The 15,897-nt window shown below is 48.6% G+C and overlaps 1 protein-coding gene across 1 annotated transcript in view; it reads right to left on the reverse strand.

Moving 5' to 3' along the window:
• SHB (SH2 domain containing adaptor protein B) overlaps nt 1-15,897 on the reverse strand; it is a 197,191-nt gene that overhangs the window by 108,197 nt on the left and 73,097 nt on the right. Inside the window, exon 2 of the mRNA XM_060237019.1 lies at nt 13,540-13,657. Within this exon, the coding sequence (XP_060093002.1) occupies nt 13,540-13,657 (118 nt within the window). The remainder of the gene's footprint in view (nt 1-13,539; nt 13,658-15,897) is intronic.

Below are 15,897 nucleotides of genomic sequence, written 5' to 3' on the forward strand. Positions count from 1 at the left end.
CAGAATAAAGCAATAGAACAAAGTTAAGAGTCCAAAGTTAAGGCACCATGTTGCAGATTCATGTAGTTGGGGAACAAAGGGCCCTCTAAGTAAGGGTGCCAGGTAACTCTGGTAATTGACTGGGGAAGGGGGCACTTACTAGAAGTCAGGGAGACCTATACCAGTGTTTCAGCACTGTTGCTGGCTACACAGCAACGTCACATCTGGCACACACCAGAAGAGACAAAAATCACCTTGCTAGAGATGTGGGGATGCTCTGGTGTAGTGGTTAAGTATGTGGACTCTTATCTGGGAGAACCGGGTTTGATTCCCCACTCCTTCACATGCAGCTGCTGGAATGGCCCTGGGTCAGCCATAGCTATCACAGGAGTTGTCCTTGAAAGGGCAGCTGCTGTGAGAGCCCTCTCAGCCTCACCCACTTCACAGGGTGTCTGTTATGAAGGGTGAAGATATAGGAGATTGTAAGCCACTCTGAGTCTCTGATTCAGAGAGAAGGGCGGGGTATATCTGTTGTCCCAACCCTATGGTAGAAGCCATTTTTACCACAGAGTTTTTGCCCAAATACCAGAGTGTCCCCACGTTGCTAATGACCTGATGACATCACTTCTGATGCACACCAAAAGTGACATAGTTATCTTACTGGTGATGACACTGAGACACCAACGCAGACTTTCCCCACTGCCAGTAAGTCCCCTAGCTGGCCAGCTGATCCCAGACAGGCTGGAGACTGTCCATTTATAACCCTGTCCCATTAAACAAAGGGGAGGCAATAAAAGTCTACTTTTGTTTATACCTAGAGGTTGAGGGAAACTGACCTTAACAAAAATCAAACCCACAGGCTACGGGAGGGCAAAACGTACGGCCCCATGAGTCATACCTGGCTACTGAGATGCTACCTGCCCTTCAGTTGCCAACCCAGAGGCAAAATATTGAGTGGGAAGTAAACAGTGTGTGTAATAACAAAGTGCTGTTGGCATTTGGGGAGCTTTGCTTGCTTGCTAAATAATCCTGTGGCCACATTCCTATTCAGTCAGGAAGGAAAGCTGTATCATCACAGTGTACAGCCAAGCATGTCCCCCACATATAATACTAGGGCCCAAATCATGTCACAGTCCATCTATGGGCATCCCCTACTGAAAGGAAGGAAGCTTTTGAACCACACAAGTAAACACATCAATTTGAATCACAGCGCCAAGTTCAACTGCTGCAGCCAATCAGATGGAGAAACCTGAGCACCGGCACATCAAAGAAAGGAATGAAAGAAAGGAATCTGGGAATTCCCCCTCATTCAAAATGTGTTTGAAGCCGACCAAAAAAAGAGGGGAAGAGAAAGGGGGAAATCCCAGTACACAACTGTAGAAGCAGATCCTTGAGTTTTACCGGGATTAATGAAAATATAAAACTGATAAACTTCCATTTTTCTCTCTCGAAAAGCCAAACAATAATTTTTATTTCTGCATTTGCCTGTTGAGGGGTAGCCTGACAGCCAGAGGGCTTAGCTGGGGGGAGGGAGGGGGCTCTGATTAGCAGATCTGACTCTGAAGTTCTGTGGCCCCGCAAGAGCTACACAGAGGGCCAAAAGAGATGTGACAGGAGCCATGGGGGGAACCTGTGCTCACCAGTGCCATTTAAAAATTAAAAGGGGGCTGTTTGGGCAGTTTAAATGGTATGGGGTGGGGTGGGGTGGGGGACAAGATTGCCTATTGCTAAAGTATTACAGGCCCTCATGGCAACTTTTAAAATGGGATCGGTAGCCATGGGTTAGCTCCATGGCCAACATCATGTCAAGTCTGGGGCAGAGGCTCAAATCTAAAGAGGTCTCCCTCCTATTTTCAATGCTACAGGCACATTCTTTTTCTCGTTCTCATTAATTTAGATGCCTTTGTGGGGATTCCCACTGCCATACAAGAAAAGAAAGGAGGAGTCACGGAAGAGGAACAATGTAGACAAACAACAAACAAAAACCGTGACCAGAAGTATGCCAAAATAAACAATTTATACAAAACCATTAAGTGTTTAAGGAGTTCTTAACAGCAGTAACAATACAGGTCAAATAATAGTCCAGAATGGGGAAGGCAATGGCAAACCACCCCATAAAAAGTCTGCACAGAAAACGTCCTGATGTGACGTCACCCCATGGGTCGGTAAGGACAGGTTTCTTACCTGTAACTGGTGATCTTCGAGTGGTCATCTGTGCAATCACACATATGGGTAATCCGCAGGATTGGCCCCGACCTCGGAGAGTTCAAAGCAATCTTGATCGTAGATCTGGCGCGCCTCCCACTTGTCCTGGGAGGAGACAGCTACTGCGCATGCCTGGACAAGGGGGAGGTGCTTAGCCACTCAGTTTCTTCCCGCCGCCGGATAGGTGGAAATAACTGTGCTTACTAGCTTCCAGCAGCGGGGAAGGCTGGGTGGGTCTGTGTGATTGCACAGATGACCACTCGAAGATCACCAGTTACAGGTAAGAAACCTGTCCATCTTCTTCGTGGTCTCTGTGCATTCACACATATGGGTGATTAGCGAGCCATTTCTTCGGAGGTGGGTGCTGGACCTGTAAGAACATGAAGGGTTAGAGCGTAACGTAATGATAGTGGTACTCACAGTGGTTAGTCGAAGATCGATCGTAGCACTGCTTGTCCGAAGGAGGCATCTCGCCGGGCACGGACGTCGAGAGCGTAGTGCGAGGCGAAGGTAGATGTGGAGGACCAGACGGCTGCAGCGCATATGTCCTCTATAGGGATGCCTTTCATGAAGGCAGACGAGGTAGCCACGGCTCTGGTTGAGTGGGCTCGTATATGTTGAGGGATTGGTTGTTTTGCCAGCTGGTAACAGAGTTCGATGGCAGCAACAATCCATTTGGAGAGTCTCTGAGTAGATATTCTGCTGCCCTTATTATGGGTAGCGTAGGTGACAAAGAGTCTAGGGTCTTTACGGATTTGGCGGGTTCTGTCTATGTAGAAGGCTAGGGCTCTCCGTGCATCCAGGTTGTGGAGTGCCCTTTGTCCCGCGTCCGCGGGGTGCTGGAAGAAGGCTGGTATAGTGGACTGTCTTCCTAGGTGAAAGGTAGAGACGACCTTGGGTAGGAAGGTCGGGTCAGGTCGGAGGACCACCGTACTGTTATGAAATATCGTATACGGTGGGTCTGCTCTGAATGCGCAGATGTCACTGGCCCTCTTGCCTGTGGTGAGGGCCGTAAGTAGTGCCGTCTTCCATGACAGCAGGTGTAGTGGGATGGAGGCCATGGGCTCGAAGGGTGGTTTCATGAGTTGGCTCAGGACTAGGGACAGGCTCCAGGTGGGTAGAACTTGTTTGATTGGTGGGTGTAGGCGAATGATGCCCTTGAGGAAAGCTCTGGTCGCGTGGTGAGAGAATACCGTTGTGCCATCGATGCGGGGGTGGAAGGCAGAGATGGCTGCCAGGTGTACCTTCAGGGAAGAATACGACAGACCCGCTCTGGAGAGCGTTAGGGTGTAAGTTAGTACCTGAGGTATAGTGGCGAGGTTGGGGTCGAAGTTGTGCTGTGAGGCATAGTGTGAGAAGCGTTTCCACTTAAATAGATAGGATTTCCTAGTAGATGGTTTTCTGGAGTTCACTAGGACCTGACGGACCTCCGGAGGGAAGTCTAGAAACTGATTCTCCAGGCTGTTAATTTGAGCGATGCCGGGTTGTGGTGAAGGACCCTGCCGCCCTGTTGAGAGAGGAGATCCCGTGTTTGAGGGAGCTGGATGAAGGTATTGTTGGACAGGAGCAGCAAGGTCGTAAACCAGGGTTGGCGCGGCCACCATGGAGTTATGAGGATGCAGTTTGTGTGGTCTACCTGAATCTTCTGTAGAACTCTGGTGATAAGTGGAATGGGCGGAAAGAGGTAGTGGAGTGTTCCTTTCCAAGTTTGTATGAAGGCATCCCCCCTGGAGAGGTGGGATGGAGGACCTCTCATGTAGAAGCGGGTGCATTGGGCATTTGACGGTGAAGCAAATACATCTATCTTCGGTTGTCCGAAGATGCTGAATATCTGTCTGATGTATCGGCTGTTGATAGACCACTCGTGGTTGTTGGTGGAGTGGCGGCTCAGGGCGTCTGCCTGGGTGTTCTCGGCCCCTGGTAGGTGTACGGCCGTGAGGAAGATGCCCTGGCTTATGCTCCAATGCCACAGGGCTAGGGCTCTCTTGCAGAGTCTGACGGAGGCGGTGCCGCCCTGCCTGTTGATGTAAAAGACTGTGGCGATGTTGTCGGAGGTGATCTGGACGTGCTGGTTCCTTAGCGATGGGAGGAAGGACCGCAAAGCCTTGTGCACTGCGATGAGCTCCAGGCAGTTTATGTGGAGAGAGCGTTCGTAGTCTGTCCACTGGCCCTGCACCGTGAGGTCTTCCAAGTGGGCTCCCCATCCCCAGTTGGAGGCATCTGTGGTTACAATCACCGAGGGCGGTGTCTGCTTGAATGGCATGCCCTTGTAGAGGTGACGTTCCTTGGTCCACCATTTGAGGGATGGTACAATGTGTAGTGGAAGGGTGAGCAGTGTGGATTGATGTTGTGTGTGAGGGCGGAAAGTTCTTACGAACCACATTTGGAGGGGACGCATGTGCAGCTTCGCAAACCGCAGAACTGCTGTGGTTGCTGCCATGAGGCCTAGCATTCTCTGGAAGGTGAGCGCTGTTTGGGAGCGCTGGGCGATGATAGTGTTGGCCAGTGACATTATGGCGAGTGCCCTGTCCTGAGGTAGGAAAGCCGTTTGCGAGAGCGTGGAGATGTCTGCTCCTATGAATTGGATCCTCTGGGTAGGGACTAGTTTGGATTTTGAGAGGTTGACTAGGAGGCCTAAGGTGGCCAGGGTGGAGAGGGTGGTCGAGACGTCCAGTTGTAGTTGCTCCCTGGAATGGGCGACGATCAGCCAGTCGTCTATGTACGGGAAGATTGATATCTGCTGCTGGCGTAATGTGGCTGCTACTACTGCCATGCACTTGGTGAAGACCCTTGGTGCTGTGGAGAGACCGAAGGGAAGGGAGCAGAACTGGAAGTGCTGCTTCCCTATGGCGAACCTGAGGAATCTTCTGTGATGATGGTTGATTGTAATGTGGAAGTAGGCGTCCTGGAGGTCTATGGACGCCATCCATGCTCGTTCTGGGATGAGCGGGAGGATTGCCTGAAGCGTGACCATACGGAATTTCTTGTAGGTTATGTGTAGGTTGAGTTTGCGGAGGTCGAGAATGGGTCGGAGTCCTCCGTCCTTTTTTGGCACCAGGAAGTACCGGGAGTAGAAGCCGGTGCGATGGTATTGGGGTGGGACTGGTTCTATCGCGCCTTTGTCCAGCAGAGACGCGATTTCCGTCTGCAGGGGTGCGGACGGGGGTGTGGTGAGGAACCGGTGGTGCTTTGGAGTGGACGTAAACTCTATTAGGTAGCCTCTTTGAATGATGGCGAGGACCCAGGCGTCCGATGTTATGGTCCTCCAGGCAGTGTAGAATGGTTGTAGTCGTGTTGATGGGTTTGGCTGATGGAGGGAGACTGGACGGCTCGGGGCAGGGAGGTCAGAGAGACGGTTTGGGTGTGGTTGAAGGTTTCTTGGTTGTTTGGCGTCTGTGTTGAAAGGAAGGTTTGGACTGCGGTGGTTTGCGCTTCCATGGTTCCTGTTGCCGTGGGGATCTGTTCCCTTTGTATTGGTTGGACCTCCAGTTCCTTTGTCGATTGGTTTGGGTCAGAGGTTGGGAGACTCCCAGTCGTCTTGCCCTCTTCCTGCCATCGTCTACAGATGTGAGGATGTCATCTGTAGAGGAGCTAAACAGGCCAAGGCCATCAAAGGGCAAATCTTCAACTTTGTATTTGATGTCTGGTTGGAGGGAGGAGGACCTGAGCCACGCGTGTCTGCGGAGTGCTATGGCTGAGGCCAAGGTTCTGGAGGAACACTGTGCAGCGTGACGGGCAGTGTTGATTTGCTGTTTGGTTACTCTGGCCATCTCCTGCAGGGTGGTGGTGGCTGACTTTTGGGATGCCTCGGGCAGGGATGGTACCAATGCGGCGAGGGAGGTGGTCAGGTTGTGGGTGTATGCGGAGAAGCATGCCATGTAGTTGAGGATTTTGGTTGTGGCTGTAGTGAGGGCGTAAATCTTTCTTCCGATCGTGTCGAGTTTTTTGCCCTCCCGTTCTGGTGGTACCGGGTGTCTAGTCTGCTTCGACTTCGAGGACGAATGTACAATGATCGAGTTCGGAGCCGGGTGGGTGAACAGGAACTTGGAATCAGGTGCGTGTATCTTGTACAGCGCTTCAACCCTCTTGGATGTTGGCGGTACCGATGCCGGTTTGTCCCATGCTTCTTTGAGTGTTTCTAGTAGAACGGGGAGCATTGGGAGAGAAGAGCTGGATGGAAGATCCGCGTGGACTAGATCAAAAACGACGTCCGAGACTCTGGGAGCGTCTGTATTGAGCTTTAGATTTAGCGAGCTTGCCATGTTTGCTACAAGGTCGAGGTAGGATCTTGGGCCTTCAGACGGTGATAAGTCTGCTGGCTTGGCTATGTCGGAGTCTGGGGATTGTAGGTCCGAACCCGAAGAGTGGTCGGAGTCGGAGAGTTCCTCCTCGGATCCGTCGTCGGTTCCTTGAGGTAGGTCGGGCTGAGGTGTTGTCTTGGGAGCCGTGTGTAGGGATTCTAGTGGTGACGGGAGCTTCGGTTCGGCGCCGAGGTCCGTAGGGTCGTCATGGTGGTGAAGCGATTCGATCGATGCAGTTTGGAGTCTGTGTGTGCGATCTCGGTAGCGCGGAGACTCTTGGTAGCTGTGGTAATGGCGATCGTGGGATGGTGATCGTCGGTGCCGTCTTCGGTGCCGTGGGGATGGAGACCTAGATCTCGATGGAGAGTAATAGTAGTGTCTCCCCCTGCGGTGGCTGCGAGAGCGTCGGCGGCTGCGGGACCTGGTGCGGCGGCGACTGCGGGACCTGGTGCGGCGGCGACTGCGGGACCTGGTACGTCGGCGACTGCGGGACCTGGTGTGTCGGCGACTGCGGGACCTGGTGCGTCTGCGACTGTGAGATCGAGGTCTAGTCAGGGGATCTCTCGGGGTCGAGGGTTCTCTGGTGAGCGCGTGGGCGTCTATCGGCTGTGAGAGATCTATGAATTTAGTGGGGTCGAGAGTGTGGGTCCTAACGGATGTGGTAGAGTGCGTATCCAGCAGCTGGTCTGGTGGGGAATTCGGAATGGACGGCGACTTTGATGAGATGCGGATGATTTCCAACGGAGTGATTGACGGTGTTGCCGTCGACTTCGACGTCGGAGTCTTCGGCATCGATCCGGAGGCAGTGGCGGTCGGGTTCGGGGCCTTCGGTTTGGTGGTCGGGTTCGAGGCCGAGTCGAGAGGGCGGGTCTTATGCTTTTTTGAGCTAGTGCTACCCGTCGGGTCCGAGTGGGCGGAATCGGAGCGGCGGCGCTTTTTGGGGTCGTCCGACTTCTTAGAGTGCTTGCCGGTCTTAGGCTTACAGGGAGTCTGTGCCACGGAAGCTGCCGACTGCGCCTCTCCCACGAGGTGTGGGGAAGATGGCGCGGGTTGTTGTTGTCCGCCACGCGGCATGGCCGGTCGGAGTGAGGTTTCCATGAGGTGGCTCTTGAGTCTCGCGGCGCGGTTCTTGCGGGCCTGTTTACCAAATTGGCTGCAGTGCACGCAGGAGTCTGGACGGTGTGCCTCTCCAAGGCAGAACAGGCAAAGAGAGTGGCCGTCGGACGAGGGGATTTTGGATGAGCAGCTGGTACAGCGTTTAAAGATTATCTTGTCCCTTCCTTCCATCCGCCCGGGAGGGGGGGGGGGAGGGAGGGGGAAAGTCCAGAAAGATAGTAAGAGGAGGCTTTTTTTTTTTTTTTTTTTTTATACGATACCAGGAGAAGTAGAAGATGAAGAATTGAAGCGAAGAGAAGGTAGTTGTTGGAGATTGCAATGAAGAAGTTGGAGATCAACGAGGAAGGTGCGATCCGGTCGGCGGTAAGGAAGAAACTGAGTGGCTAAGCACCTCCCCCTTGTCCAGGCATGCGCAGTAGCTGTCTCCTCCCAGGACAAGTGGGAGGCGCGCCAGATCTACGATCAAGATTGCTTTGAACTCTCCGAGGTCGGGGCCAATCCTGCGGATTACCCATATGTGTGAATGCACAGAGACCACGAAGAAGATCAACTTGGTGCTTGCACAGGGGGCTACCTTTACCTACCTTTTTATTCTACCTGTGCTTGACATTCAGTGATGAAAGGATCTGATGTCCTTTAAGGATCTTTGTTTCTTACTGGACTATCATTTCCAGTTTCTACTTCTGCTTGACTGTCTGTGATTTAAGGTTCTGACGTCCTTTAAGGATCTTCGTTTAACATTAGACTATTATTTCACCCTATTGTGGCTATTAAGAACCACTTGGGCACTTCATGATTTTGTATACATTGTTTATTTTGGCATACTTCTGGTCATGTTTTTTGTTTATTTATCTATGTTATACATATGACATGGCAACAGTCTCTAAATATTTAAAGAACCATCTGTTCTTCGCCAACTCACTCTGACATACATTTGCAAAACTAGATGCTTATGTCACAGTGCTCTTGAGTACCCATATAAAATCAAAGTGGTGTCAATGTAAACTCAGGCACTGTATACAAAGATCTGGTTTGGGGGCTGGAGGGTCAGCAAGTGCCTCCTAAAGGCATGGGAGAACTTGACACCAGTATTCCACAAGGTTTATGTGTGTTTTTTTAAAACGGCTTTCCAGCACAGACTTCAGGATTTGACTGGATTCTGGAATGCTCTGGAGGATTTTAGAATCCCGAACAACAGCTCTGTTGAGTTGGCAGTGAAAATCTGGAACTACAAGGTCCAGAACGATATTAGTGTGATTGCTCTTCTCCACCCTCAACTTCTCCCACTCTCAAGGTGGAATTAGGTGTCCTGGTTTACAACAGAGCTCGGTGACCTGAAAAAAGGCTAGAGTGGTGGTGCAGAAAACTGCAAGTGAATCTGACACAGTATGCTATAGAGCTCATTGGGAGACCTACGAGGCAGCAGCGACAGCGGCAAAGAAATCCTACTTCTCAGCTAACCCCTGCTTCAATACTCCCAGTTCAGCTGTTTAAAGTATTTTGGCACTTGCTGACTCTTGAGTCTTTACATTCTTGGGAACTAGTGATAAATTGTGAAACTTTTGCAAAGTTTGTTGCTGATAAAATCTCTCAAAAGCATTCTGATCAGGACACCAGCTGTAATATAGCTGAAACAGAAGAAATGGATCATCTGGTCCATTTATAGATCATTTATACCCAGTAACTGTGATGGATGTGGACAGGATCTTGGGATCTGTGAAGATCACTGCTTCTCCACTGGATCCTTGTCCATCCTGGTTGCTGAAATCATATTAAGGTCACGTTAATGAGTCCTGGTGTCCATCATAAATTAATCACTGACTTGGAGCACCTTTTCTCAGTCAACTAAAACCAACAGTTTTCTGTTCATTATTGTTAAAAGCCAACAACTCAGCACTAGAGAAGAATGTTGTGGCCAATTATCAGGACTTTAATTTGCCCCTTCTGGGTAAAATGATTGACAGAGCTGTTGCAGAACAACTCCGGGTCTTCCTGGATGACTACTCATCTACTGTACAGCCCTTTCAGTCTGGCTTCAAGGAAATCTATGGGATGGAGAGACGACAGAACTGATGGCTTTAGCCGGTGATCTCCATTTGAAAGGAGACAAAAGCTGAGGCTCTTTGTTGTTCTTCCTGGATTTGTTGGCAGCCTTTGATACTGTGGACCACACCATCCTGTTGAGGTATCTGAAGGCAGAGGTACAAATCAAAGGATGTGGTTTGGATTGGTTTAAATCATTCCACTGGGACCAGACTCACGTTTGCTGTTGTTTTCCTCAGCGTGAGACTTGCCCTGTGGGGTTCCACGAGGATGAGACTTATCCCCCATTTCTATTTAATCTCTGCATAAAGCTCCTAACAGAAAGCATTCATCATTTTGAAGCAGCAGTCATCAATATGCTAATGACAGCAATTTCTGTATATCTAAATTGCCAATGATGTTACAGAGGCCCTGAGCCAGTACCTAGGTGCTGTGGCTAAATGGTTAAAGGTGAACAAGTTGAAATTGAATCCTGACAAGACAGAAGTTTTGAAGGATATTGTACTTCCCACTTTTGATGGGGTTCAGCTGATACTTGCAGAAGAAGAAAGAAGAAATGAGAAGAAAAGAGAAAGAAGAGAGAAGAAGGAGAAGAAAAAGAGGAAGAGGAAGAAGGAAAGGAAGAGAGGACTTTACTTGGAGTCTCAGAGTGGCTTACAATCTCTTTTCCTTTCCTCTCCCCACAACAGACATCGTGTAAGGTTGGTGGGGTTGAGAGAGCTCTTTCGAGGACTGCTCTTGAGAGAACAGCTCTGAGAGAACTTGTGACTGACCCAAGATCACACCAGCAGGTGCACATGGAGGAGAGGGGAATCAAACCCCGCTCTCCCAGATTAGAGTCTGCACTCTTAACCACTACACCAAACTGACACCCTTTGGGAATACACTGGATCCTGCTTTATTCCTGAAGAGGCAAGTTAATGCAGCTGCAAAAAAAGTACTTTCTTCCACTTTCATTTAGTTCTTTACTTTGAGCTGGCCACATGGATCCATGCTGTGGTAATCCTGAAGCTAGATTACTGTAATGCACTCTACATGGGTCTGCCCTTTACGCCAACTCACCAGCTGATGCAGCTCAGTTATTATTGGAATTGCAGCTTTGCTATGTTGCAAATTTGGTGCCTCAAAAAACAGCCACCCAGACCCTCAGATACCCCCAGATAGATTTCCCATTGAGTATAAAAAAACCTGCATCTGAATACCACAGCGGAACTGGGAATACTTGGGAAATACCGATTTTATTTTTTTGCACCCTCCTGCTTGTCTGGCCCATCCATGTCATGGCCGTCTAATGGTGCCAACATGCAAATAGGTACAAATAACAATGGCTTTTGCCCCAGCTTCCTCTGTTATGGCCTCCAACTTGTGGAATGGCTTGCTTCAGGTGAGGGGGGCCTGTTGTATAATGGAATGGCCATTAGGGTGCTTTCATAAGGATATGGGAAAGTAGTCTATTGCACTGTTTACTGTTTTTGCTTGCTTTCAGTGCCTCATCTTTGTGATCCATTTTCTGCATTGTTTATGACACGCCATGTCTTAATGTGTGTTTGTCTGCATCGTCTCCTGATTTTGTAATCCTATTCCATTGTTCATCGGCTGGTTTACATATGCTGTCTGACTGCATTGCTTTTATATTTTGTTCTCTGCCCTGAATCTCAACAAGAAAGGCAGGCTCTAAATGAAACCTATAAATAATCAAATAAACAAGTAGCAGAAAATATACAGGTTATCTGGTAAAGTTTGCTGTGCTACAAATTCTCCATCATACAAACTATGTATACCTAGCCCCAGGGTGGCCAAACTGTGGCTCGGAAGCCACATGTGGCTCTTTCACACACAATGTGTGGCTCTTGAAGCCCCCACCAGAGAAGGCATTTGTCTCTTTAAACCACTTCTTCAAGCCATGCCAGCAAGTGCCTTGGAGAATGCATTTAAAGTCCAAGTTGCTTTCTTTCCACCTCTTTCTCTTCCTCCCCACCTATTTTCCTTCCTTCTCTCAGACATCTGACGTTCATGTCTGGTGGCTCTCACACATCTGACATTTATGTGGCTCTTACATTAAGCAAGGTTGGCCACCCCTGACCTAGCCTCTTGGGAAGATGTGTGTTTTTAAATCGTTATAATCAGAGCGGACATTACTCATTGTGCTTTCAAAATCTCCTCTGGGTTTCTTGAGCAGTGTTATGCCTGACTATCAAGGAGACTTATAGCCCTGTTCAGCCAGTGTGACCAATCCCTACACGGAAATAGTAACACATTAAATCTGTTGTCAGACGTGGCTGTTAATGTGCATTGCTATTAGCAATACAATCCATGTTCCATATTCAGAACAAGAATTTGCATTTATGATGGAACAGAAGCTCAAAACATTAGGTGTCATTTTCCTTACTGATTGAGAAATGACATGTTGACACTTAGAAACCAACAAACCCTACAGGGACCAGCTAATGAAACTCAACATATTCAAAGTACAATATAGAAGCATGAATGGCAAAAGGCCAAAGTAATACTGAGAAAATTACACCCACACCCACAAAATTAACATGACAATTTTTGTAACTTCAGCCTTGCTCCCTCCCATGGTTGAGACTAACAGTCCAGACTTTACATTACCTTGAAAGTTGGTTTGGTTGAAATCTGCATATGTATCAGTAAACCTAAATCGTATTTGTAATCCAGAAGGCTCACAAATTTAAACAGAACCTTGCTGAATCAGACAGCATCTTGGCACACAAAACAGATTAATGGTGTTACCAGAAATCAAGGAGACAAAGTAAACCATCGCTGGACCAGATTTCTATTTCAAGTTCCTTCTTGCGGGATCAAAGTTGAGTCTGAACATAAACCTCAAGCTCCTTGGCCAAAATGATCCTAATTAAAACCCAATATAGCCCTATAGTCTACTAAGAAATACTCCCCACCATCTGTATGGGAGAAGATATGTATGAAATACATGCACTATCATGAAAGAATACACAACAGTTTTCAATAGGTAGCCGTGTTAGAATTTTGTAACAATTGTTAGAATTCCTCTGTTAAAACCGCAAGATTCAAGTCCAGTAGTACCATAAAAACCAACATTATTTCCAGGTTATTTGAGAGTTAAAGGTACCTAATGGAAAGAGGTTTGACTTTCAAAAGCTTATACCCTGGAAGTCTTGTTGATCTTGAAGGTACTACAAGACTTGAATCTTGCACCTGAAAGAAGAGTCATTTATACACTCACAAGAACACAGCGTTGACCATGGCTTTCTTTTAAGATTCAAGCTTTTCAGCAAGTCTCTTGAACTCTTTGAAATCAGCCTGTGAGCCATCACCCATCTCTAACAAATGAAGAGGATTTCACCAGTCAGGAGGCTGGAACAAGCAAGGTGATAATCCCATACCCCCAGGTAAAGACTTCTGGGGTACGTTTGATCATTGGTCTGAGCAGCTCTGGGACTCTTGTTCTTGGTAGTTTCCTTCTTGGTGACAAAAGCAAGACTGCCCCCTCCTCCAGATCTTGCATACATTTCTCAGTACTCCATTCCATATATCACAAAAAAAGGTTGCGACGCAGGATCTGAAATTCTCTGTGCATCCAACATAATCACACGATGCTCTCAGGAAAGCTGGGAAAGGCCCTGCTCCCACCACACTGGGGATGGAACTTATGTTGATGAGAAGTGCCATCAAGTCGCAGCATGACTTATGATGATGGGGTTTTCAAGGCAAGAGACTAGCAGAGGTGGTTCGCCATTGTTTGTTTCTGCACAGCAAACCCTACTTGGTGGTCTCCCATCCAAGCACTAACCAGGGCTGACCCTGCTTAGTTTCCAAGATCTGATGAGATCAGGCTAGCCCAGAACATGCAGGGCAAGGCATAAAAAACCTGAAAAAGTTCTGGCATCCTTACCTGTCATAATCCTCTGGGCTTCATATGGTTCCATATAGCCAGTGTTTTCTCCTTTGCCTGTCTTGTTTCCCTCACTTTTGGCATCAAATGGGTCAGAGTAATCATCTGCTATTAGGACCTGAAAAGAGGAGGAGGGGGAGAGGAAAAAGAAATGACACTCTTTTAGTTGAAGAGGCTCCTGCGAGGGACTTTCCAGTTACTTAACACACTGGAGCAGCTTCTCGAGTTCAAAATTAAAGGGTTTATAAGGACAGCTACACTGCTAACAAGACTCAGGCCAGAGGGCTTCAGTTTAGGGAAGAGAAGATACTCTCCTGCTTTTTGCCCTCACAGCTTTGTATTTGCATCTGTTTATTTACTCTATGACCCACCAAGGTGTTGAAGTTCTCACGCATCTGACATGTTTTGATTAGAGCTTTTTTTGTAGCAGGAATTCCTTTGCATGTTAGGCCACATCCTCTGATGTAGCCAGTCCTCCAAGAGCTTACGGGGCTCTTCTTACAGGGTCTACTATAAGTTCCAGAAGGATTGGCTACATCAGGGGTATGTGGCCTAATATGCAAAGGAGCTCCTGCCACACAAAAAAGCCCTGGTTTTGACCAATTTAAAGGTAGGCTCAAAAGAATGCACAACTCACCTCAGTAGTTTCTGTAACAGAACAAAAAGGCATACACACACACCCCTTTCCAGCTTTGGACTGAAACCCATTTCTAGAGGCACATAGGCGGAGGACAGATGTTAACTACAAACTAGGTTTTGCTTAATGAGAGCAATACTTAGGATGTCTTTCGGCTTTCACCACTCCCAAGTGTTCTTTCTGTTCTGCGTAATTCAGAGACTGAACTCTTCCCACATTCCCCACACTGCTGTTTTGTTATGACTGAAACACAACCTAAACTAACCAACAGAAACAACAACAATTTAAGAAGTTGGCTCAGAGCGTCTCACCTCAAATAAGCAAAAGCTCCCCAGAATTTAGGAGTTAGAGTGGTAAAGACACTTCAGGTATAAAGGAGGGATCAGTAACTAAATCTAAAATGGGCCAGCTCCTTTCTCCCCAATAATTGGCTACATCCAACTTGCTGTTTCCAAGGATTTTATTGACCTAAAGGCTTCTGGATCACAGCTGACCTTTCTATTATGAGTACAAGAAGTCCTCAGGCTTGCACCACACTCTTTGTGAAATTTAAGACTGAAGATGTACAGCTATGCAGGAAACTGTAACTTGTTGCAGTTTGTGAAATGCAAACTATGCTTGATTTTCCGGCTACCAACATGCAACACGTGGCTCTTTCCCCCATCAAATTAGTTGATGCTGGCTGAGAAGAGGGCCTTCCCCAATATAGCCCTCAGGCTCTGGAGTACTTCATTTATTGAGGCAAGAAGATATCCCTCTTTGTCTATTTTTGTTCCAGTTCAGAAAAGTTTCACAGATTCCACCCCCCAAAGTGGAAGGTCGCTTTCAGCGCTTGGGAAAAAGTGAAACAGGGTTGCCATCTTCCAGAAGATCACCTAGAATTACAGTTGCTCTACAGACTACAAAGATCACTTCTCCTGGAGAAAACGGATGCTTCTGAGGGTGGGTTCTGTGCCATCACCCCTTGCTGACATCCCTCCCCTCCCCAAACCCCTACCATCTCGAAGGCTGGGTCCAGATCAGTATAAGCCACCTCAGGGACACCCCACAACCAGACCAAAAAGTGTGTTCAAACATGCACATCTGGATCCTACCCTGCTCCCGCACTCACCCCATCCTTACCCATCGTCCTGCTGCTTCAAAAAGCATACAGTGCCCCAGGCAGGCTCTCTGCCCAGTGCACCCCTGCCACCGCCTCATACCCCCCCTCCACCACGTCCCATCACATGCGCCCCTCCCCAGCTCACCGCGACTAGGTTGGGCCCTACTGGCTTCGAGGCAACCGCACATTTTTTGAAGCCAGTGCAGGAGGAGGCTTCTTCCCCCTCCTTTCTGGAACTGGAAGTGAGGGAGAGCGAAGCTTCATCCAGTGCTGGCCTCAAAAAACGTGTGGTTGCCTTGAAGCTGGTAGGCCCCAGCCTCTTTGCGGTGAGCTGGGGTGGGGGAAGTGGTGGCAGCGGCAGTAGGAGCAGCGGGGGGCGGGGAGAGGGGCAACCAGGCTGTTGTCTTGGGCACCGGGGGGGAGCCCAATTTAGCGTGCCCCCTCCTGGCACCCTAGGAAACTGCCTAGTTTGCCTAGCGGGAGAGCCAGCCCTGGTAGTAGCAAATTGGCAGCAAATCAGTGAGGTGCTTCCAAGAAGTCTTTCCTGGCCATCTGAACAGCCAGGGAGAAACCGGGAAGCAGTGGTCAAGCGCATGAGTGGTGTGACCACTCCTCCAGG

This window comes from Heteronotia binoei, chromosome 4 (assembly GCF_032191835.1).
Source record: "Heteronotia binoei isolate CCM8104 ecotype False Entrance Well chromosome 4, APGP_CSIRO_Hbin_v1, whole genome shotgun sequence".
Taxonomy (NCBI): domain Eukaryota; kingdom Metazoa; phylum Chordata; class Lepidosauria; order Squamata; family Gekkonidae; genus Heteronotia; species Heteronotia binoei.